The following is a 25,806-nucleotide window of genomic DNA, read 5'->3' on the forward strand; positions in this document are numbered from 1 at the left end:
TTTTACTGAAGCGCTAACTGAAAATCTGCAGTAAGAATATACAGTTCCAATTAAATGATACCATACAAGAGGGGGTGAAGGGCCCTGCCAAGATTTTATTGACGATCTGATCACTTCTCCACACTGCATTGATGCAAAACCGGTATCAGAACACAAGCTGGGTTAGACAAGCTTTCCTGCTGGACCTTCCCCTCCTTGAAGGAAATGAGTGTTGGTTTTTAACATTTTGGACTTTGCCCTAATGCAATGCCTGGCCTAATGCTTTCTTAAGCCCTGTCCCTGTTCAAATACTTTGGCTAGATAAGCTGCGGGCTCGCCAGGCTCCCGCTTCTTTTATGAGTGTCAGAGGGAGATCTGGGCAGGAGAGAATGCCCAGCGCACAGCCCGCCTCCCTAACAATGCTGCTGTGCATCGGACACGGCCAGAATATTTGTTTAATTAGTGAAATTTTCAACTTTTAAATAAGGAGAAAAAACAAGCAATGGGTGGCCTGCTAACCTCAAGCGAGCAAATACCCAAGGTTATAAAATTGCCCTCTGCTCAGAATACCTGGTTAGAAATAAAAACAGCATTTACCAAATTCTACCCCAAGTCAGGAACAGAGGTTGCATTAAGAAGTCTAAAACTGAATTTGAAAGCCCATGGACCAAGGATGCAGCATGGCTTCATAAAAAAAGTGCACTCTCTGTATCTAAGACACCTCCCTCTGACACATCAAAAAGCCACCTCTGAGATTATTTGCAGACACCCTTTTTTAAAAATGCTTCTGATCCGCTCTAAAAAAAACCAGGCTCTAATTTTGTGTTAGCAGAACTGCACTTGCAGCTTGGATCCTTGCAAATGAAAACTGGACACAGAACATTGCAATTACTTACTTTGTGTACACAAAGATGAATTTTGCATACAACAACAGTTTCAGAGCGCAAAATTGTGTCCAGTTTGGAGCTGAAGAAAAGTTGATCCTCTGTGTTTTAAAGTTGGAGCAATGAAAATTTCTGAGAGACTTTTATAATGTAATATTACAAGCAGCAGAATAGTTTATTGTAATAAAACGTCCCCTAAAACTGGGGTGGGTAGCTTGTGATAACTGTTAAACACTGATTTTTCACTAAAGGGTAAGTAAATGCCATTCCTGATAGTTACAATGAAATACAACTTCTAAATTAAGACTAAGTCAGAAAAACACTTTCCACATGTAATAACAGAAACTTGAGAATGGGAGAGCCCCTTGAAGTGGTGGCCCCCCATCTCTGGTTTTACAACAGAGGAAGCCCTCAGTAGAGGGATCCAGCCAAAGGCTTTCTCACCCTAAATCCAGGGTAAGGAGCTCTGCCTTCTCTTGCACAGTTCCTTGCCCAGCTGGATTGCCTTTGGTTCTAGAATGATGCTGTCTGCAACACAGGAGATTACTAGGGAGCTGATCCTAGTCAGAGGAGAGAGTCTCTGCTACCCAAGCTTGCACTGGAAGGTGACTGAGGAGTTCCTGTCGTGGCACAGCGGAAACGAATGCGACTGGGAACCATGAGGTTGCGGGTTCAATCCCTGGCCTTGCTCAGTGGGTTAAGGGTCCGGCGTTGCCGTGAGCTGTCGTGCAGGTCACAGACACGGCTCAGATCTGGCATTGCTGTGGCTGTGGGTGTAGGCCAGCAGCTGTAGCTCTGATTTGACTCCTAGCCTGGGACCCTCCATATGCCACAGCTGCGGCCCTAAAAAGACAAAAAAAAAAAGAAGAAGAAGAAGGTGACTGAGCCCCATGTTGGACCCTCTATACAAGTTTATGTCTTCAAATGTTTTCAACTTTTTTTTCTTTTTTGGCCGCCCTGAGGCACATGGAAGTTCCCAGGCCAGGGATCAGATTTGAGCTGCAGTTGTGACCAATGCCACAGCTGCAACAATGCCAGATCCTTAACCCACTGTGCCAGGCCAGGAATCAAACCTGTGCCCCAATGCTCCAGAGACAATGCCTATCTCATTGTGCCACAGCGGGAACGCGAAATATTTTCAACTTTTTTCTGAGATATTTTGTTTTACAATAAAAAGAGTGCTAACAGATTCTAGAAAGGGTATAAAATTGCTACCACACAGCATTGTGATAAATTACAAATAACTCATCAGGACACAAAAAGGTCCATTTATTCTTATGTAAATACCCCCCTTTTTTTTTTACCTTAAATCTGAGTCAATTTAGCTCTTTAAAAATCCACTTTAAAACCTAAACTTCTACTTATATTGCCAACAGGACTCCTGGATGATGTTCCTCTAAACGGTTCTTTTTCTTTTTTTCATCTTTTTTTTTTTTGTCTTTTGCCTTTCCTTAGGCTGCTCCAACAGCATATGGAGGTTCCCAGGCTAGGGGTCCAATCAGAGCTGTAGCCGCTGGTCTACACCACAGCCACAGCAACATGGGATCCGAGCCTCGTCTTCGACCTACACCACAGCTACAGCAACGCCAGATCCTTAACCCACTGAGCGAGGCCAGGGATCGAACCTGCAACCTCATGGTTCCTAGTCGGATTCATTAACCACTGAGCCACAACAGGAACTCCTAAATGGTCCTTTTTCAAATGAAACTGGCATAAGAGCTATATGAGAGGAAACAGTTTAGCTCTGGACATAAAGTCTTCAATATGACAAATCTGTAAAAGAACAACCCTTGTCTTAGTGATTGCGAATTACTGTTCATGTATGTTGCTTCTGTATAATAGCTTTTGAAGAGTCACAGAGGGCAGGCAGATCTGTGATGGTAAGAGAGTAAACACTGAGTTAATAAGTCAAGAATAAGGAGCCCCTAGAAGGGGCTGAGAATTTCTTTTTTTGTCTTTTTGTCTTTTTAAGGTCACATCCATGGCATATAGAGGTTCCCAGGCTAGAGGTCCAATCAGAGCTGTAGCCACTGGCCTACATCACAGCCACAGCAATGCCAGATCGGAGCTGCATCTGCCACAGCAACACGGGAGCCACATCTGCAACCTAAACCAGAGCTCACAGCAACACTGGATCCTTAACCCACTGAGTAAGGCCAGGGATCGAACCTGTATCCTCATGGATGCTAGTTGGGTTTGTTAACCTCTGAGTCATGACAGGCACTCCCCAACTGAGAATTTCTAAAGGAGCAAGATCATTCCAGACCAAAAATATACACTGACTCCTGCTCTCAAACACACACTCTCTCTTTCCCTCTTCCTTTTGAGCTTTGAATATAGCAAGATTACTACTGCCACAACCACCACCCCAAAATAAACAGGATGGCACCACCATCTCTGAATACTTTCATGGTACTGAGATTTGACAATCCAGAGAGACCTCTGGTATGTCACAGTCATTTAAATACACATTCCCTGCAAAACCCACTAACATGACAATAAAATGTTTAAAGTGTAAATTTACAAGTTGAAAGAGTACAGGAAGGAAACAGCAGATGAGCCAAGTCAACAAAATTTTGGAAGTTGGAAAGAGATAAGTGACTCAATAGACCTGAGAAATCTAAATCCAAGTATCCATGACAGGGAACTCCAGCCAGAAGCAAAGAATTCCAGCCCAGAGGCTCTAGAATTGGAGATACTGATTACCTCTGGGTATATGGTGTGGTTTTTAATAAGTGGGGATTAGTTTACTTATTAAAAACCACACCATATACCCAGATTATATAGTTGAAAATCTGTATAAGGAGCATTTCAATGTTAGATCCCCCACCTCCAAACCTTACACAGAGAAGAAACTGCCCCTCCCCATCCAGGCAGAAGATAGGAGATTTATTGTCTGAATATATTAACACAAAGAAAATTCAAACAGGAGGGTACATGGCACACCTGGAGACTGGGTGAAGCAGAATACTGAAAATTGAGGTATAAGTGAAAAGTCTGCAATCCCAAAAGTGAGATTTCCCCTCTCTAGGCTCCCAGAATATAAGGCAGCCTTATGACTCTCGAGGAGGTATCTGGAGCATTACTGAAACTGACCAGCCTAAGAGAAACCACCCTCACATAACCATATTTGGGATAACCCTTTGCAAAAGCCAGCTTGACTCCTTATTACCCTACAATAAAGTCCACCACTAGACAAGTTCCCCCACACACAGAAGTTCTGGAGATGTCTTTAATGGATCATACCTGAATATAAATAGAAAAGGATGACCAACAGCTTAAGAAAAGCTTGTAATATGAAAGAGAAAGAATTCAAAATTAATATTTGTAAAAGGAACTGGAAAGAAATAAGCAATGCAGGAAGTAAAAGAAAACTTTTAAAAATCTCCACAAATGTGAACTACTTGCAATTATAAGAAGCACGTTTGTTTTATGTGCCTTTATAAAGAAAAAAACTATGATAGCCCATCAATTATAAAGTGAATCCCAATTTTAGATAAGTTAAAATGTGAAAGAAGTATATTATAGTCCTGATGAAAGGGTATCCTCAGGAAAAGAAGATACTGCATCCAAGACAGAAGATCAGGATTTTTTCCTTTTTTTTCCAAGGAGTTATTACTCAAAGAATGAGAGCAGTGCTATAAATTTAAAATATGATAGCAAAAATTAAAAATTCAATAGAGAGGTTGGAAGGTAAAGTTGTGGCAATCAGAAAATAGCAGAGTTGAGAAAAATAGGAGAGAAAATTAGAGACTCAACTGAAGAGAGATGACATCAACTTTAAAAAATTTCACCACAAGCCAAGTGTTTAGCACAGATTTTAAAAGACACACACCAAAACACATCACTGTGAAATTTCCAAATGCTAGTGAGCCAACTGTCTTCCTATTTGACCTCCAATTCATTCCCTTCTCTACACCTGTTTGTTCTGCTCTGTATCATAGAAGGATCATTCTTCTAGGCTGCATTTCCATCAGCTGGCTCTTGGTTCATTCAGCCAACAAGAAACACTAGTGGAAGAGCCATGCAGAAGGGAAAATCCAGGACAGTTCTCCTTGTCTCTTTGCCTTAGGTAGCATCTCTGGCAGAGGCTAAGCTTCTTCCATGCTTCTGGCTCACAGGAGCAGCCCTAACTCTTGGGTCTTGATGAAACTATCTTTTCTCTGGTCCTTCTAGTTCTAGACACAGTAATGGCTTTTTGCTATTGCTAATCTCTGGCTTGCTTTACTCTTCTATCTGGCATTTCATATTTTTTCCTATTAAATTCCTTCTGTTGAATTACCTGGTACAGACTCTGTTTTCTTGACTAGACCCTGACTGATATATTCAACAGTACAGAGAAGATACTAAAGGCTCCTAGAGATAGAGAAAATGAAAATAGCATGAAGAAGATAATCAGAATAGTAACACCAAACACTGCACCACAAAAAGAGAGATGACAGCAAACTTTTAAGAGAAAATAACATTCAAACTAAAATTTTATACCCAGCTAAATAATCAAATAATTATAGTAATAAAATAAGATGGGTTTGATTTCATGCAAAGTCTCAAAAGATTTTCCCTTTATACCTTCCTTGTCCTTCAAAACTAAAGTGAAATTCAACAAAGAAGGAGATCTGATATCCAAGAAAAAGTGGATCTAATACAGGTAGGAACTGAAAGTTGATACTGAAGGAAGCAATTACTCTAAACTAGAGGAGTAAGACAAAGGGTAAAAAGAAGAAACATCATTAACTAAATTTTTTGGCCAAGAGAAGGAGGATGAAATAGTGAGAATAACATGGAAGCAAAATTTAAAAAATGGGGGAATTCTTAACTCCAGGAAAAACAAAAAGCTACACAGGAAAGGAAATGTAATCATAGAATGGTACATACACACATATTTATATACATGTGTGTGTGTATGTCACAATAATAAAAGCTTTGTGTTCTTTTCAGCTTTTCTTCAAATTTTTTCTGACTATACCTTTAACGAAAACCTATGTCATAAAATATTAAGATGGGAGGAAAAAGAAGTATTAGTAAAGGAAGAGTGCGTAAAAGGAGCTAAATCATTTTTCATTTTAGGAAATCAGAAAATAATATCAAGGATTTCCTGTTGTAACTCAGCAGGTTAAGAATCCAACTAGTATCCATAAGGATGCAGGTTCAATCCCTGGCCTCACTTAATGGGTTAAGGATCCAGCATTACCATAAGTTGTGGTGTAGGTCACAGACATGATTCGGATCTGGTGTTGCTATGGCTGTGGTGTAGGCCTGCAGCTGTAGCTCTGATTCAACCCCTAGCCAGGGAACTTCCATATACCACAAGTGCAGTCCTAAAAAAGAAAAGAAGAGAAAAGAAAAGAAATAATATCAAAAAATTTAATATCAAAACCATCAATATAAATAAGCTATTTTAAAATATAACACGAAACAGAGAGGCCAATAAAAACATCAAGGATTATAGCCTCTAAGAATGGGAGTCAGGAATGGAGAAGAGCAGAATGGGAGACTCCTATTTACCTTAACTCTTACAGTACAGTGAATTAATTCAGTTTGAGGTTTTTTCCATTGTGTTCAATCTAGAAAGCCATGTTTTATTTTGATTTCAACAACAACAACATCAGGGAAAGAGGGTGAGCTTCACCCAAGGGCAAAGCCAATTGTTAAAGGGCCAGCCAGTGAATGGGTCTCAGAAGTGCCAAACACAATAGGAGAATGAGGCAAAGCCAAGAGTGGGATTTACAGGCCTGAGAAGTCAGAGCGGCTGCCAGAGGGGAAAGATGTCTCCAACACTGGCTCAATATAAACCGAGAAACAGTAGTGGGGACAAATTTAAGTCCGCCTCTTAAAGACATCATGTTAAAACCACTGGTAGGTCGAAAGACTGGACTGATTCCTTCATCTAGAGGGAAGGAATGAGTAAATGAATTAGTCTCTTTTTCAACTCAGACATAAAACTAATGGTTTGAGAACATAAGATTAAGAAACATTAGAGCATTTAGGTGTCTCTTCATTTTTTTTCCAGGGCAGATGATTTTTCTTTTTTTTTAATAATGATTTTTATTTTTTCCATTAGAGCTGGTTTGCAGTGTTCTGTCAATTTTCTACTGTACAGCATGGTGACCCAGTCACACATACATGTATACATTTTTTTCTCACCTTATCCTGCTCCATCATAAGTGACAAGATAGAGTTCCCAGTGCTATACAGCAGGATCTCATTGCTTATCTATTGCAGGGGTGTGGGGGTGGGGGGAGGGGGTTTTCTTTTGTTTTTTTTTTAATAATGATTTTTATTTTTTCCGTTATAGCTGGTTTACAGTGTTCTGTCAATTTTCTACCATACAGCAAGATGACCCAGTCACACATACATGTGTACATTCTTTTTTTTTTTTTTTTTGTCTTTTTGCCATTTCTTGGGCCACTCCTGCAGCATATGGAGGTTCCCAGGCTAGGGCTCTAATCAGAGCTGTAGCTGCTGGCCTACGCCAGAGCCTCAGCAACGCAGGATCCGAGCCATGTCTGCGAACTACACCACAGCTCACAGCAACGCCAGATCCTTAACCCACTGAGCAAGGGCAGGGATCGAACCTACAACCTCATGGTTCCTGGTTGGATTCATTAACCACTGCGCCATGATGGGAACTCCCATGTACACATTTTCTCACATTATCCTCCATCAGAAATGACTAGATATATCCTTTTTCTCACATTATCCTCCATCACAAATGACTAGATATAGTTCCCAGGGCTATACAACAGGATCTCATTGCTTATCCATTGCGGGGGGCAGGGGTGATTTTTCAATGCAGCCTTGCTTGCGCATTGCTGTACCTGATCCATGTGAACAAGCATGGCTTAGGACAATAACTGGTCAACTGCTACGCTGACGAATCCTGGTCTAAATGACTCTAACCTTTTTGTGATATTGACACCAGAGAAGATCAGATGAATGGTGTGGGTCCCTCTCTCCAGAAATAGACACACGTGCAGTTACATTCAAGATCTGGTACATAATATAAAGCGTTCATGCACCCTAAGTCAAGAAACCCTCACCCACTTAAAGAGGTCACAGACACTTGATCGATTTGGAAGGAGCCACCTACTAAGGAACTAAGTGAACCCACTCTACTGTGTTTGATTTCATTTCTCTAGAGACATGGATATTTGCACACTTGTGCCACATTGGGTCTGCTACAAGATAAACTGTCCACACTTATGTGAGGGCCATCAGTGTGTCAAAGTGCTTTACACTGATGTGAATGATGTTTTATATCCACGCTGGTACAGGAATGCAGTTCTTGGAGGCTCCCAGAGCCCATGGCCATGAATATTTATATACTTGCCCAAGTATTTTTTCGGTGACAAAGATCCCACCCAAGATGGGACCGCTACATGGTCCAGGATCAAGCTCACAGCCAGGCTCCCTGGGGTGCTTAATCATCATCGGGTGATTTAGGAAAATGATGGTTTACACTTCAGAATTTAAGAAGGCAAAATAAGTCCCTGCAGATGAAGAAGCGACAGAGTCCTAGCCAAACGTTGTCAAGTGTGTGGAAGAGGAAAGAGAAACTGATAGCTTAAAAGTGTGTGTTTGGGCAGGCAGGGTGCAGCGAAAGGAAGGAAGTGCTCCTGCCTGTGCTGCCTGCCAGGCTCACTTGTAGGGCCTGAGACACTTAATCTTCGGGTCATGGGTTTGCCCCCGGAGTGGGCACATTGTTGTTAAAAACGTCAGACTGATGTAGTGGAAAAAGAAAGTCACTGAACCAGGAGTCAGGGCATGCAACTAATCTTGGCTTGGCCACCACACAGCGCATTCTAAAACCAAATGCCAGTGCTCTAGAATGGGAACCATTCGGGTGGCGGAGGCCAAACAGCTCCATTAAGACACCCTGAGTGAGAGCCACTGCACATGTGGGCGACCCAATAAAAACCACCAGAGAAGGCTAGACAGGCACTTGGCAGGCACTCGTCTGAGCCACTGATACTTGAGGGCCTCTCCAGCGGGGCTTTACTTCTAACTTTACATTTCTGATGGCCCCTCAGATGGTCTCCAAACCCCCACTGTAAAAATCCATGAGCACCCTGTCCCCCAATACCACCTCCCACAGTATAAATGAAACTGAACTCCTGGCTGTGGCTGTGGCTGTGGCTGTGATGTAGGCCAGTAGCTGTAGCTCCAATTCGACCCCCAGCCTGGAAACCTTCATATGCTGTGGGTATGGCCCTAAAAAGACAAAAACAAAAACAAAAACAAAAACCAAGCCAGTAAGAGGCAGATCCAGGTCTGTGCAACCCCAAGCCTGCACATTTAACCACTAGACTATCCTGTCTCCCAATATACTGGGCTCTATTAAAACATGAAGCATCAGAATAGATTAGGTTTCCCACAGGTTCACTAGTAAAAGGACAAAGATAGTTTATAGAAACACTATTATGTTACCTAGAGGAATGGCGGAGACACTGTTCCTAAGATACACATGCCAATAACCAGACAATTTCAGTACCTGCAACACCAACGACAGTCCAGCCCTAAGCAATCCTGTTTTCTATCACATGTACCCCCCCCAACCAACTATCAGAGAGATTTAGTGACCCAAGAGTGAACTTCTGACCCAGAGAGAATAATCTACAGGCTGCCAATAGCCTATAAGACAACTCAGCCTGGAAAGCTCCACCGAGGCAACCACGTATAGGTTCAACCACAATTACATTCTCCAAAATATCAACTGGGAGACAGAGGAGTTCAAGACTTGGTATAGAGAGAGCAGAGTTATTCCAGGAGTGCAGAGATTATTAAACTTAGAAACCTAAAGAAGGTGGTCCAAAGATACAAACTTCCAATCATCAGACAGATAAGTTCTAAGGATGCGAAGTACAGCAAAGTGACCACAGTCAACAATACTTACTGTATATTTGAAAGTTGCTAAGAGAACAGATTTATTTTATTTCACTTTTTTTGAAATTTTATTTATTTTTATATTACTCAATGAATTTATGACATTTATACTTGTACAATGATACATTATTTTATTGCTTTTTAGGGCCTCACCCTCAGCACACGGAGGTTCCCAGGCTAGGGGTCGAATCGGAGCTGCAGCTACCAGTCTACACCACAGCCACAGCAATGCCAGATCCAAGCTGTATCTGCGACCTACAACACAGCTCACAGCAATGCCGGACCCTTAACCCACTGAGCGAGGCCAGGGATCAGACCCGAGTTCTCATGGATCCTAGTAGGGTTCATTACTGCTGAGCCACGACAGGAATTCCAAGAACAGATTTTTATGGTTCTGATCACAGAGGGAAAAGAATTTTGTAACTACGTGAGATGATGAGTGTGAACTAAACTTATTGTGGTGATCATTTCTTAATGAATACAAATATCAAGTCCTTATGTTGTACGTGGACTTATACAATGTTATAGGTCAATTATATCTCAATGAAACTAGGGTTTAGGGGGAAATCCTAGTAATGCAACTCACCACATCATAAGAGAATAAAGAAAAAACCTGATTATTTTGATAGATGTAGAAAAGGCATTTGATAAAATTCAAACACCTCAACCTGCACAGGTGATAAAACTGGACAGAACTGAATAGACACACACACACCTAAGTACAAATGAAATTGATGAAATCTGAATAAAATCAGTGCGCTTTATAAGTGTCATTATCCTGGTTGTGATCTGACAAATAATTTTCCAAAATGTAGCAAAGGGAAAAATAGGCAAGAGTATTTACACAAGGACTGTCTCCATTTTGCATCTTAAAACTACATGTAAATCTGCACTTATCTCAATTAAAAAGTCACTTTAAAAAAGAGAGAAGGCAAGAGTTGTAGATGGAGGAAAGGAGGGAGAGAGAGAGAGAAGGAAAGAAGGGAGAAAAAAGGTCACATTAATATCAAATTTGATAAGTTTAAAATATATAATCATAATTTTATTAAAAGACACCTTTGTCATTCCAACCTGCCAATGTTTCAGTATAACCTCATAAAATGTTTTGTTTCAAATGTTTGCATTTTTGGAAGATCACAAGCTTTCCAAGGATGCAAACCACATGTTAATATCACAAATGCGACACTAATATACATGACATAGAGTCAAAGATATCATAAAATTGATAATGCCTACAACAAAAACTTGTGTCCAATCCTGTCCTTATTCTACATCATGTGAATTTTGATGTCTTCTATGCTATTTTTCAGTTATCCTAATAAAAGGTATCATTTTACAAAAACAGAACTTCCCCAACAATTAAAAATAAATGATTGGTACAACCACTATGGAAAATGGTATGGAGGTACCTCAGAAAACTAAATATAGAACTACCCAGCAATCCCACTCTCGGGCATATATCCAGACAAAACATTCCTTGAAAAATACACAGGCACCCATATGTTCATTGCAGCACCATTCACAAATAGCTAAGACATGGAAACAACCTACATGTCCAGCGATGGATGAATGGATTAAGAAGATGTGGCATATATACACAATGCAATACTACTCAGCCATAAAAAAGGAATAAAATAATGCCATTTGCAGCAACACAGATGGAACTAGAGACTCTCATACTAAATGAAGTTAGAAAAAGAAAGACAAATACCATATGATACCACTTATATCTGGAATCTAATATATGCTACAAATGAACCTTTCCACAGAAAAGAAACTCATGGACTTGGAGAACAGACTTGTAGTTGCCAAGGGGGAGAGGGAGGGAGTGGGATGGACTGGGAGTCTGGGGTTAATAGATGCAAACTATTGCCTTTGGAATAGATAAACAGTGGAATCCTGCTGTATAGCACTGGGAACTATATCTAGTCACTTACAATGGAGCATGTGAGAAAAAGAATATATGTGTGACTGGGTCACTTTGCTGTACAGTAGAACACTGTAAACCAGCTATAATGGAAAATAAAAATAATTTTTAAAAAATAAATAAAATAGATAAATGAGAACTTTCCACAATCTAATAAAGATTCTCCCTACCCCAAACCCCACAGTAAACATCATCCTTCAATGGTGATATGAGCAGATAAGAAATCTGTTATTCGCTCTTCACTTTAAAGTTAAGAGCAAAAATAAATAAAGTTAAGAACAAGGCAAGAATGCCCACCACTACTACTTACATTCATACTATACTGGGATCCTAGCCAGTATCATTAAAATTTTTAATTTATTAATTATACTTGATTTTAATTTCATAGACTTAATGTAATTAGGTATGCTCTTAATTCAGCATGCCTAAAAGGAGGAGAATTGAAAAGAAACAAACGTGTTACTCTCCATGAGTCCTGTAATTATTGAGAAAATGTATGGTAAAACTTTAGAAGTAATAAAGAGAGTTCACCAAAGTTGCTAGATTTGAGATCACAGCAAAGACCAAAAGAGCTCATGATGGGTGTCATGAATGGAAGGTCTAAGAAAGCAGGTGAGACAACCCATGAGTACTAAACAAGAGAAGCAGAAAGATCGAGGAAAGAGCTGAGCCCTAGGAGGAAGACCACCAAGTCTTCTCAGCCTCTTTGAGCATCTCCTGCGGCAGGAGATCAAGGTCAGGCCTCTGCAAGGCCCAGCCACACCAAGCCCCCACATCCCTGTCTTCCACGATACCCTCCCCTGCCTACATCAGCCCGATAAACATTTGCAGTGGCACTTAAAAGAGCACAACAAAAACACACATAACAGTGAAAGATGGACTAAGTCATTATGATGAACTCCAATCTCTACTTCACATTATCATTTTAATTTATTCATAATATCTGTTTTAATGATCCTACCATCAAAGAGAAGCTGTATCATAGTCTGCAACTACAAAGAATCTCTAAGGCAGCAATATTTGGTTTGGAATGTATAATGGATCTTTGTGGTAGGTATCCCTTCCAGGGAGATTTTGCTTAGACTACAATTAAAATAAGATTTAATATCATGAACACAGGATAAATAATGACCAAGAAGACTGACCTGGTAGTGTGCTGGAATGCCAATACTGACAGACGCCACCTTTGGTGGGACCACTGAAGGACTCACAATGCCCTTTGTGTCCTTTCATATTCCTGAGGCAAAAGACTTGGATGACAACATTACTATCATAGGTTTCTATAAACTTGGGCTCTGTTGCAGAAACTCTTACTTCTTCCATAATTCAGACATGCTGGCCCTCATGGCAGCCACTAGTCACAGATCACACCTGAGCACATGAACTGAACTGAGATGTTCTGGAAGGGGAAAATACACACTCGACCTCAAAGACTTCACACGAGAAAAAAAAAGCATAAAACCTCGATCGTAATTTTTACATTGATTAAATATGGAGATAACATTTTTATATGGAAGTGAAATAAAAGGTATTATTAGAATTAATTTCACCTGAAGTTTTTAAACTTGTTTTAATGTGGCTACTAGAAAATTTTTTTAATTACACTGGTGGCTCACATCTATCTAGAAGACAGCACTGGTTCAGAAAGTCCAAAGGTATTTTAAATAATGTATATATTATATATAGCATTGAAAACATTGATATATAAGACCCATTGAATGTCATTTGATAGCAAATTCCCATAAAGACAGGTACAATCTTATACCGATGGTACAAAAGAGGTGCTCATTCATTGAGTTCCAACTTTTTGACCAGATAGTGCTAAAGACTTCAGCTAGATCATCGGTAATCCTTCCAGCAGTTGGTGTAATCTGCCTGAGGGAGACTGAGTAATTTGCCCCAGATCACAGAGCTGGAAAGCGCTACGTCCAGGCTCTGAATGCGGTATGTCTGAAGCCAATGGCTGTGCTCTGTGGTACTTCAACTAAAGAAATCAGGTGGAAGTGACGTGCTTTGGAAGTGACCATCCCGTATGAAGCTGGTCATCGTCTATCTCGGGCAGAGACTTCCAAGGCACATATCTGTCATTAAGAAGGTATTCCTTTTGAGTTGAGGACACAGTGGAGTGAACAGTTTGGAAAATCAGCCCACCTACCCAACCAGCCTGCTCCTCCTGCTCCGAGAAAGCCCTTGCAGGAGTGACACAGAAGTTTGATGGGCCACACAGCAAAGGGGGCCAGAGGCAGCAAAACAATGGCACCAAGTGAGGTGTGGTCAGCTGTCTCCAGAGCCACCTCTCAGGATAGTCCCTTTGCTTAATCCTGAGCCTGGCCTAAGCTTCTGACTCCAGTCCGCTCTTGGAAGATGCACAAGTAACAACGGGTGGGACACCCTGAAAGACCTCAATGGGAAACAGCTTGCAGCAGAAGGTGGCAATGAAACAGCCACAAGAGCGTGAAGCACAATGGCCATGAAGCCAAGACAGATTGCCAGAAGAAAGGGCCTTCTAGATGAGGAGTTTGGGAATACCACATACACACTACTCTATATAAAAGAGATAACCAACAAGGACCCACTGTATAGCACAGGGAACTCTACTCAGTATTTTGTAATAACCTATATGAGAAAAGAATCTGAAAAAGAATAGACAGATTGATAGAGATATATGTATATATGAATATGTAAGTGAATCACTTTATTATACACCTGAAACTAACACAACACTGTAAATCAACTATACTTCAAGAAAGAAAGCAGGAAGGAAGGAAGGAAAGAAAGAATTCCCCTTGCGGCTCAGCAGGTTATGAGCCCAACTAGTAATACATGAGGGTGCAGGTTCAATCCCTGGCCTCGCTCAGTGGGTTAAGGATCCAGTGGTGCCGTGAGCTGTGCTATAGGTTTGCAGACAGGCTCAGATCTCACGTTGCTATGGCTGTGGTGTAGGCCGGCGGCTACAGCTCCAGTTCAACCCCTAGCCTGGAACTTCCATATGCCACACTTGTGGCCCTAAAAAGCTAAAGGAAGGAAAGAAGAGCCTTCTAAAATCCAAAATACCATCTACCACCAAGCTTTGGAAATATCAGGCATGCAAAACTGACAGTTCTTCATCCATCTTCTCCCCCAACACGCTCCTGGCAGAACAGATGATGCAACTCTCCAGACCTCTGCTCAGCATGGCCCCCAGTACCCCTGGAAAGCAACTCCCCTTCCTACAGCAGTTGGTAAAGTGTAACTGAAGGGTGGGGTAATATGGGTTGGGGGAGGAGGAAAGCTGGCCAGGAGGAAAAAAAAAGCACAGAAAGCAACTGCGGCATTCAGACCTGAACCTAGGAATCTTTGCATGGTTCTGAACAGGATGCTTTATCATGTCCGATTTCATTCAAAGACTGTTTTCAGGATGCTGAGGGTCTAGGCTCATCAGCAAGCACTTACGTAATCCTCCTCACTGAGCCCTTGCTTCTCAACAGAATTTTTCACCTCCATGGAAAACTTCTCAAACTCAGGTTTCACTGTCCTCAGTAGAGTGATTGTTTGGAGGGATGAGTACGCTTGCTTAGCTTCAAAGTCGTGCTTGTCTCCTCTCCTCCATGAGCCATCTCCTACGGGAGAAGTAAAAATATTTATAATTCCAAGCCAGTCACCATAAAGGGGCCATTCTCCCTTTGCAACTGTGATGTGTCCCCACATGTTTCTTTTGGCAGCCAGGGCAGTAGGCATTGTCACGATTTTGCACTTGGGTACAAAGTGACAATGTCGAGGTCCTCAAAGGAGAGGAGGGCCCTCTGGACATGTGTTCCTTTGAAATGTGAGACAGACAGAAAAGCACTCTTGGGTTCATTCCTTATCAAAACCATGTAACTGTAATTGTCAGCCCCCAAGAAGTACAGCCCTGCAGGAGTATGAAGCAGCTTTATTCCCTTCCAGGGACACTTTAATGTTTTAACACCTACAGTCAACTGTGGAGGTCAACCAAGATGTTACCGTGCTATGATAAATGTGACGTTATGTAAGATGTTAAGGGCAGAAATGACTACAACAGATTTACACAAGTATTATAAAGCTGGTGCTGGTAAAAGAAAAAGATTTGAAGAGTTCCCATGGTGGCGCAGTGGAAACAAATCCAACTAGGAACCATGAGGTTGCAGGTTCGATCCCTGGCCTTGCTCAGTGGGTTGAGGATCCGGTGTTGCTGTGAGCTGTGGTGTAGGTTGCAGATACGGCTCGGATCTGGCATTGCTGTGGCTCTGGCATAGGCTGGTGTCTACATCTCCGATTAGACCCCTAGCCTAGGAATCTCCATGTGCCACGGTGAGGCCCTAAAAGGACGAAAACAAAAAGAAAAAAGAAAAAGGTTTGAGATTACTGACATTTCTTGAAATACTTATTAGATCTCTTCAGCCTGGAAAGGAGCTTAGGTGATCTGAATCCCTCTAGTGCTGGCAACATCATAAAGATAAATTTATTGGACAAGCTCATCAGTGCGTCAATAGTAATAAAATAAAAAATGCCAACATTTATTGGGCATATGTATATAATAATAATAATAAAAGCCTATTTATTGAACACTTGATATGTATAAACCCATTTAATCCTCACAAGAGCCCGTGACTGTGGGTACAATTATCCTCACTATTTTACAGATGAGGAAACCAAGGTCTTGCGAAGCTGGGTACTTCACAGCCTTTCACAAAAGCAAAAGCCACTTTTACAGAGATAGGAATCATTCCTCTTCTCTTTATCATTTCACTTGTGAGAAACCATGTGACTTGCAGGACCCCAAAAGGAAAGAGGGACCTCTAACATTTGACCATAGTAATAATAATTCTATAAATTAACATTGTTTCCTGGAGATCGCTGTGAATACAACAAGGAGCTCAGCCAGCTGGAGTCTAACACCAAGGTCATTTGTTCACCCCGAGCCCCCAGTCGAGCAGGCAACAGGAGCCCAGCAGTTAAACAGGGAGGATGCTTCTGGAATGTGCAGCCAGAGCGCCACGGTACACGTGCTACTCTTCCAGAAAAGGCTCAGTAAAGAGCGAGTGGCTCTGGAATTTCTACCACAGCCTAAATCAGACAAACATGGACCGTCAAGGTTCTGTGACGGTCACCAGAGTGGGCATCACAAATGTCTCGAACAGCCTTCACCACCTTCAGAGAGGGATTGAGAGATGCGCAGAACTGAAGTTCGTCCAGGGTCACGGTTAGCTCAGTACGTGGGCGGGCAGTGGTGGGTGGAAATAACGCAGGGGAATACAGGACGAGGCAACCAGCTCCGGCGAGCGATGTTCCATGCCAGGAGGTGGCTTCAGTCTGGCCCGAAATGTGTGAATAGGATTTTAAGAAGAGGAGAGGAGGTTGGAGAGGCGTGCCTGGCAGAGCCCATGGCACAGGCAAAGGTGCAAATGTGTATGACATCCAGCCGGCAGCTGGGAACCTCGGTCTGGAGCACAGAAAGGGCAGAGACAAAGAATTTGTTTGTGGAGACTTCTGTTTAATCATAATCCTAATAATAGCAGCCATTTACTAATTGCTTACTATGCGCCAGGGAGCTGTTAAAAGATAAATAAGACGGCGCTGAGGACAGAATTCATTAAGGGCTAGAGATGTTCTCAATGAGCACAGGATTAAATTTCAGGCCACCAACAAAACTTGATGAAGTCTTCCTCCTCCTCCCACATGAAACCTCCGAACACCAAAGAAGCCACAACTATGCAGGTGCCCAGAGAGCCAGTGAGCTGTGTGTCACTGTCATGGGCCAGGGCAGACCCCACTGGTGCTCAAGACCCAGGCAACGTGGCCTTTGTGAAGGGCCCAAATCCATTTGTCAGGAAAGACCCTGAATTCTAAGCTCTAGCACATCTTCAACCCCTGGAGGGACCCATTTCTTCTAGGCACGCAATCAATACAAATTGATTCCTTTTTTTTTTTCTTATGCCCATACCTGCGTAAGAAAAGTTGGGCATAAGGGGTCAAATCAGAGCTACAGCTGTGGCCTACACTACCACCACAGCAACACCAGATCCTTAACCCACGAAGCAAGGCCCGGAATCGAACCCGCATACTCACAGAAACAACGTCAGGTCCTTAACCCGCTGAGACACAATGGCAACTCCTTCACTGATTCCATTTTAACTGACTTGAGGTCTCAAGATTCAGCAGGATTGATGTTTCTGAGGCAAAGAGGGTCAGAGTTTCTCAGCTGTGAGCAAGAGTCCTCTCCAGGGGCACAAGAAAGGAAACACTTAACCCTATAGTGTGTTATGCTCTGTAATTAGAAAATACAACTAGAGTTGCAAACAGCAGCTATCTATCTCAGTTACTAAAATGGAAAAAATAATCTTTTTTGAAAGAAGTAAAACCCAGTACAATAAATCTGTCTACCATGATCTAAAAGACAATGACTTTGGAGTTCTGTTTTCTAGAAAAAAAGAATGGAAACAAAAGCACTTAATTTTTTTCTTAAATAGTGCTTAGTAAACTTGGGCCAAACTAAATAGGTATCTCGTCACAACCATAACCAATGCTAAGACCTGCTGCTTTGGTGGGTTTTTGTATCGCAGTGGGTCCGTACCCCTCCCACGCGGGTCCCTTGAACGCTGGGAAAGCTGGGTCAGCTTGGCGGGACGCCCCCTGAGTGGGGACAAATTTAATTCAGTAGACAACTGGGTGCCTCTGGAGATTTACGAGCGGAACAGGAGAATGACATGATCAGACTCCGGCCTTGGGAAATAGCAGCGGATTAGACTGGGGAGACACGGAGGGTTCACGGCCACAGTAATCCAGGCAAGAGGTTATAAGAGGTTGAATGGGGGAAGTCACACCACCCGAAATAAAACACGCGGCTCCGGGTGGTTAGAATCACAGGCAAGTCTTCTTTTCTTTTCATGTTTTTCTGAAGGGAGCAGATCTTCAGCTGCTTTTATGAGGAGAAAAAGAGGGCAAGCCCTGAGCATGAAGGCAGAGGTCTGTGAAGGCAGCATCTTAAGACTCCACGGGACTTAGGGAGTGAACGAGGGAGGAGGCGCATCACCGATGATGCCAAAGAGGAAAGGAGAACGGCTGTCAGAGGGAAGAGCAGAGTCAGAGGGAGGAGGAGGGGGTGGGGGGACATGGAAATGACAACAATTCCAGTTAGGGTCACGGTCAACTCAAGGTGTGTGATTACGGAACATCCAAGTGATAGCACCAGGCTGGGGCTGGAAAGAGTGGTCTGAAGCCAGAAAGAGGAGTGAGGGCTAGAGAGCGGGCTGTATGTTGGTCACATATCTCATACCCAGAACCCCGAAAGAGAGGGCAAAGGGTGAGCATGCACTTAGAGGATGCTAATTTCAGTGGGCAGAAGGAGTAGGAGGAGACAGAAGCCAAGAGGAAACCAGAAGAATTCTGTGCTCCCAAAGCTAAGAAAAACAGGGTTTCCGGAAAGAAGTGGATGGAAACAATATGGCAAGGACTTTGTACTCATATAGCAGCTACTAGCCACATGTGTGACTATTTAAACTTCAATTAATCAGGAGTTTCCCATTGTGGCTCAGCAGTAATGAAGCCAACTAGTATCCATGAGGATGCAGGTTCGATCCCTGCCCTCGCTCAGTGGGTTAAGGATCTGGCACTGCCGTGAACTGTGGTGTAGGTCGCAGATGCAGCTCCGATCTGGCGTTGCTGTGGCTGTGGCATAGGCTGGCAGCTGCAGCTCTGATTCAACCCCTAGCCTGGGAACTTGCACATGCCATGAGTGCAGACCTAAAAAGATAAAAAATTAATTAATTAATTAATTAATCAAAATTAAATATATGTTCGATTCCTCAGTTGCACTTGCCACATTTCAAATATACAATTGTCACACGTCGCCAGTGGCTCCCAAACTGGGTGACACAGAATAGAACACAGCCAGCCTCCCAGAAAGCTCCGCTGGACAGCACTGCTTTAGAAGCATGTGCAGCAAGGCAGGTGATGTGGGTGATGAGGTCAGTGGTGACCTTGAGGCTAGCACTCTCACAGCAGTGGTGGGTACCACTCTTATAGTCTTGCAATGGTCCTGAACAAGGGATGAAGAAGAGAAAGAAGCCAGCTAGTGAGAAGCAAGGCAGAGAAGGTGATTCTTACAGCTGTTTCAGGAACAGGAAAAGTGAATTTGCTTTCTTTGTTTTGTTTCATTGTAAACATCATGGAGCCCCAGGCTTGCATGTAGAGTGAGAAGGGTATGGAATATCTGCGAAAGAGGGAAATAATGTCATGGCAGCATCGAGCCCTGTTCTCAGCAATCCTGTGGCCAGGGAGCTAGTGGTACCTGCCCTGGGGTAATGTGTCATCCTGTAGCTCTCAGTATTTTCCAGGGACCCAGCACACAGCAAGCCTTGGGTAAATGTGAGCTGAGACATCACAGAGTACATCCAAGAAATGGATGCCCAGAGTTCACCTGCTCTGGCAGCAGAGTCCTGTGGCTTCTGACCTCTGACAGCCATCTATGTGAAAAAGAAGCACTGGTCCTCTTGCCTCACCCACCTTCTCCAAACACCCCTGGAGTTACATGCCAGCCTTGAGCTAGGCTGGCCCAGCCCCTCCCATCAGTAATAACAGCACCACATACTGAGTGATGCCATTATGAATTGCTCTGCCGGTAGCATTTCATTCTTCAGGCCTCAGAAAAACTCTATGAGGAAGATTTAAGTGTAATCCCCATTTTACAGAGGAGGAAATGGAGGCTGAAAGAGATGAATGGTCCTGGAGTCACTTCATTAATAAACAAGCCAGCCTCCAAACACTGGTGCCATGCCAGCTCCACATTCATTTCATCAGAATTTAGGGTGTTCCAAAATTTAAAACAGCAAACAAAATAAATGGTTAAAAACAAAAGTAGCAGAGGAAGAAAAATCATAAAAAGAAGTGTCTAAATGTGGTTTAACAACCGTTAATATTACATGGGAATTCTTCCTCTTTTCTCATTACCCCAAGCTGCATGTATCACTTTAAGAGCAAAACATAAATCCAATCCCTCCCCAATTTTTCTGCCATTTTTCTTCTTTTAGAGAGTCAAATAATTTATGGCCCTGGAGTACTTTCATTCTTACCTTATTTAGCGCCCTCTGAGTTCTTAGGAAGTCAGGGAAATGCTATAATAACCTTACCTCCCAGACACGATCACTCAAATAACCTAACTTACGTACAAAGAAAGAAGATAATGCCAGTGAATGAAAATGCCAATAGGTGCTACTCAATATTCTTCAGGGAAATATATATCATCTTCACTCTGGATTTTTTTTAAATCTATCCTTTCAATCTTATTATCCATCACTTGAATTCTTTCATAATATATTTAACTCCTATAACAACATAATGGGGCAGATCTGAGGATTTCTTTTTTTTTTGTCTTCTTTTTTTGGGGGGTAGAGGCACCCACAGCATATGGAGGTTCTCAGGCTAGGGGTCAAATCAGAGCTGCAGCTGCCAGCCTACGTCACAGCCACAGCAATGCCAGATTCGAGCCATGTTTCTGACCTACACCAAAGTTCATGGCAAAGCTGGATCCTTAACACACAGAGTGGGGCCAGGAATCAAACCCGAATCCTCATGGATACTAGTTTGGTTTGTTACCACTGAGCCACAGTGGGAACTCCTGAGAATTTTTTTGAGTGCTCATAGTGACAATACTCAGTATATATAAACAAAATATGTAATATGTTTTTTTAAAAATCCAATCTCAGGAGTTACCACTGTGGTGCAACAGAATCAGTGGTGTCTTGAGAGCACTGAGACTCCCCGGCCCAGCACAGTGGGTTAAGGATCTAGTGTCCCCACAGCTGCAGCTTAGGTCAAGAGTGTGGCTCAGATCTGATCCCTGGCCCAGGAACTCCACATGCCACAGAGCAGTCAGAAATGGAAGAAAAAAAAAAAAAAGATCTCAGAGTACCCCTGTGGCACAGCAGGGTAAGGATCTGGCATTGTCCCTACAGTGGCTCAGGTCAATGCTGTGGTGCAGATTCAAACCCTGGTCTGGGAACGTCAACACACTACAGGTGAGATTAAATAAAAAATAATAATGATAAAAGTAAAATAGAGGCAGGATTAAGATGGCAGAATAGAAGGACTGGAGCTCAACCTCTCTTATAAAAACAACAAAATTACAACCAAATGCTGAGCAACCTTCAACCAAATGGACTGGAAACTTTTAAAAAGATATTCTACTCCAGAAGAAAAAGAGGAGGCCACATCAAGAGGTAGGAGGGATGATTACACAATATAAACAACCCCATACCTCCTGGGGGGGAAGCCCCACAGACTGGAAACTAACTGGTTCACAGAGACTCACCTACAGGAGTGCGTTCTGAGCCCCACATCAAATCCCCACACCTGGGGATCTGGCACTGGGAGAAAGAGCCCCTGGAGCATCTGGCATTGAAGGCCAGTGGGGCTTGTGTGCAGGAGTTCCATGGAACCTGGGGAAATAGAGACCCCATTCTTGAAAGGTGCACATGGACTTTCATGTACACTGGGTCCCAGGGCAAAGCAAAGGCTCCATAGGAATCTGGGTCAGACCTGACTGTACTTTGTGGAGGATCTCCTAGGAAAACAGGGAGTGACTGTGGCTCATTGTGGGGGAAGGACATTGGAGGCAAAGCGCTCCCAAATATTCATCACCCTCTGTTTCTCTGGAGGTGGCCATTTTGGGAAAATCTGGCCCCACCCACCAGCACTGAGAAGCTCCAGGCCAAACAATAATCCAGGTGGAATCACAGCCCCACCCATCAGCAAACAGGCTGACTACAGACCCCCAGGCACACAGCCACCTCTAATCTCACCCAGAGACAAAGCCCCACCCACCAGAGGGATAGGAATCAGCTCCACCTACCAGTGGGCAGGCATCAGTCCCACCCATCAGGAAGCCTACAGCAAACCCCCATACTGACTTCAGCCACAAGGGGGGCAGATGCCAGAAGTAAGAGAGGCTACAACTCTATTGTCTCCAAAATGGTCACCACACCAAAAACCTATAAAAATGAAAAGACAGAGAACTGTAACTCAGATGAAGGAGAAAGAAAAAGCCCCAGAAAAACAGCCAAGTGATCAGGAGATACTCAGCCTCCAGGAAAAAGGCTTTAGACTGTTGATGCTGAAGATGATACAAGACATTGGAAATAAACTGGAGGCAAAGGTGGATAACGTACAGGAAACACTGAGCAAAGAGATACAGGATATAAAACTTAAACAAGAAGAGATGCAAAATACAATAACTGAAATAAAAAATTCACTAGAAGCAGCTATAAGCAGAATACAGGAGGCAGAAGAACGAATAAGTGAGGTGGAGGACAGATTAGTGGAAATTACGGATGCAGAGTAGAAAAGAGAAAAAAGATTGAAAACAAATGAAGAGAGTCTCAGAGAACTCTGGGACAACATTAAATGCACCAACATCCATATTATAGGGGTACTAGAGGGAGGAGAGAGAGAGAAAGGGACAGAAAAAATATTCCAAGAAATAATAGCTGAAAACTTCCCTAACATGGCAAAGGAACCACTCACTCAAATCCAGGAAGCACAACAAGTACCATATAAAATAAACCCAAGGAGGAATACACCAAGACACATACTAATCAAACTGACCAAAATTAAAGACAAAGAGAAAATCTTGAAAGCAGCTAGGGAAAAGAAACAAGTAACATACAAGGGAACTCCAAAAAGGTTATCAGCAGATTTTTCAGCAAAAACTCTGTAGGCCAGAAGGGAGTGACATGATATACTTAATGTGATGAAAGGAAAAAACCTCCAACCAAGATTACTTTACCCAGCAAGGCTCTCATTCAGATTTGAAGCAGAAATCAAAAGCTTCACAGATAAGCAAAAGCTGAGAGAATTCAGCAACACTAAACCAGCCTTACAACAAATACTAAAGGAACTTCTCTAGGCAGAAAAGAAAAGGTCACAACCAGAAACAAAAATACCACAAATGACAAGGCTCAGCAGTAAAGGTATATATACAGTAAAGATATGAAATCATCCATGCACGATTATACCACCAAAATCAGAAATCATGAGAAGAGGTGGGTACAGATGCAGGACACTGGAGATGCACTTGCAATTAAGAGACCAACAACTTAAAACAATCTCATATGTATATAGACTCCTATATCAAAACTTCAGAATAACTGCAAACCAAAAATCTACAATTAAAACACAAACCAATAAGAAAAATCAACTCAAATACAACACTAAAGATAGTCATCAAACCAGAAGAGGAGAGAACAAGAGAAGAAGGGAAGAAAAAAAGAGCAACAACAACAAATCCAAAACAGTTAATAAAATGGCACTAAGAACATATATGTCAATAATTGCCTTAAATGTTAATGGACTAAAGGCCCCAACCAAAAGACAGAGACTGGCTGAATGGATACAAAAACAAGACTCATACATATGCTGTCTTCAAGAGACCTACTTCACTTCTAGGGACACATACAAATTGAAAGTGAGTGGATGGGAGTTCCTGCCATGGTGCAGCAGAAACAAATCCAACTAGGAACCATGAGGTTGGGAGTTCGATCCCTGGCCTCGCTCAGTGGGTTGAGGATCCAGCATTGCCGTGAGCTGTGGTATAGGTCTCAGACATAACTTGGATCTAGTGTTGCTGTGGCTGTGGCTGTGGCTGTGGCCAGCAGCAACAGTTCTGATTAGATCCCTAGCCTAGGAACCTCCACATGCCGCAGGTGTGGCCTGAAAAAGACAAAAGACCAAAAAAAAACAAACAAACAAGCAAACAAACAAAAAAAGAAAGTGAGAGGATGGAGGAAAATACTCCATGCAAATGGGAATCAAAAGAAAGCTGGAGTAGCAATACGCATATCAAACAAAATAGACCTTAAAGTGAAGAATATTTTAAGAGACAAGGAAGGACACTACATAATGATCAAAGGATCAATCTAAGAAGAAGATATAACTATTTTAAATAACTATGCACCCAACATAGGATCACCGCACTATATAAGGCAATTGCTAACAACCTTAAAAGGAGAAATCGAAAATAACACAATCATAGTGGGGGACTTTAACACCCCACTTACAGCAATGGACAGATCATCCAGACAGAAAATCAATAAGGAAACACAGGCCCTGAATGAAGCACCAAACCAGATGGACTTAATAGATATTTATAGGACATTCCATCCAAAGCAACAGAATACACATTCTTCTCAAGTGCACATGGAATATTCTCTAACATTGATCACATCCTGGGCTACAAATCAAGCCTCAGTAACATTAAGAAAATTGAAATTATATCAAGCATCTTTTCCAACCACAACGCTATATGACTGAACATTGACAACAAGAAAAAAACTGCAAAAAAACACAAACATATGGAGACTAAACAACATGCTACTAAACAACCAATGGATCACTGAAGAAATCAAAGAGGAAATTAAAAAATACCTAGAAGCAAATGACAACAAAGGTACAACACTTCAAAACCTATAGGATGCAGCAAAAGCCGTTCTAAGAGGAAAGTTTATGGCAATACAAGCCCACCTCAGGAAACAAGAAAAAGCTCAAATAAACAAGCTAACTTTACATCTAAAGCTCAAGAGAGAAGAACAGACAAGACCTAAAGTTAGTAGAAGGAAAGAAATCATAAAGATCAGAGCAGAAATCAATTAAGTAGAAATGAAGAAAACCACAGAAAGGATCGATGAAATGAAAAGCTGCTTCTTTGAAAAGATCAACAAAATGGATAAACCCTTAGCCAGGCTTATCAACCAAAAAAGAGAGAGGACTCAAATCAATAAAATTAGAAATGAAAAAGGAGAAGTAACGATGGACATCACAGAAATACAAAGGATCTTAAGAGACTACTGGGAGTTCCCGTCATGGCTCAGTGGTTAATGAATCCGACTAGGAACCATGAGGTTGCGGGTTCGATCCCTGGCCTTGCTCAGTGGGTTAAGGATCTGGCATTGCTGTGAGTTGTGGTGTAGATTGCAGACGCAGCTCAGATCCCGTGTTGCTGTGGCTTTGGCGTAGGCTGATGGCTACAGCTCCGATTCAACCCCTAGCCTGGGAACCTCCATATGCCGTGGGTGCAGCCCTAGAAAAGGCAGAAAAAAAAAAAAAAGAGAGAGAGAGAGAGACTACTATACGCAACTATATGCC

General features: G+C 42.3%; 1 protein-coding gene across 2 annotated transcripts in view; it reads right to left on the bottom strand.

Annotated features, from left to right (window-relative positions):
* The window catches only part of NPR3 (natriuretic peptide receptor 3), an 84,318-nt gene that overhangs the window by 37,544 nt on the left and 20,968 nt on the right, over nucleotides 1-25,806 (bottom strand). For both annotated transcript variants that reach the window (XM_047767462.1, XM_047767468.1), the window contains exon 3: nucleotides 15,106-15,272. In XM_047767462.1, the coding sequence (XP_047623418.1) occupies nucleotides 15,106-15,272 (167 nt within the window). The remainder of the gene's footprint in view (nucleotides 1-15,105; nucleotides 15,273-25,806) is intronic.

The sequence above is a fragment of the Phacochoerus africanus genome, chromosome 1 (genome assembly GCF_016906955.1).
Source record: "Phacochoerus africanus isolate WHEZ1 chromosome 1, ROS_Pafr_v1, whole genome shotgun sequence".
Lineage (NCBI taxonomy): Eukaryota > Metazoa > Chordata > Mammalia > Artiodactyla > Suidae > Phacochoerus > Phacochoerus africanus.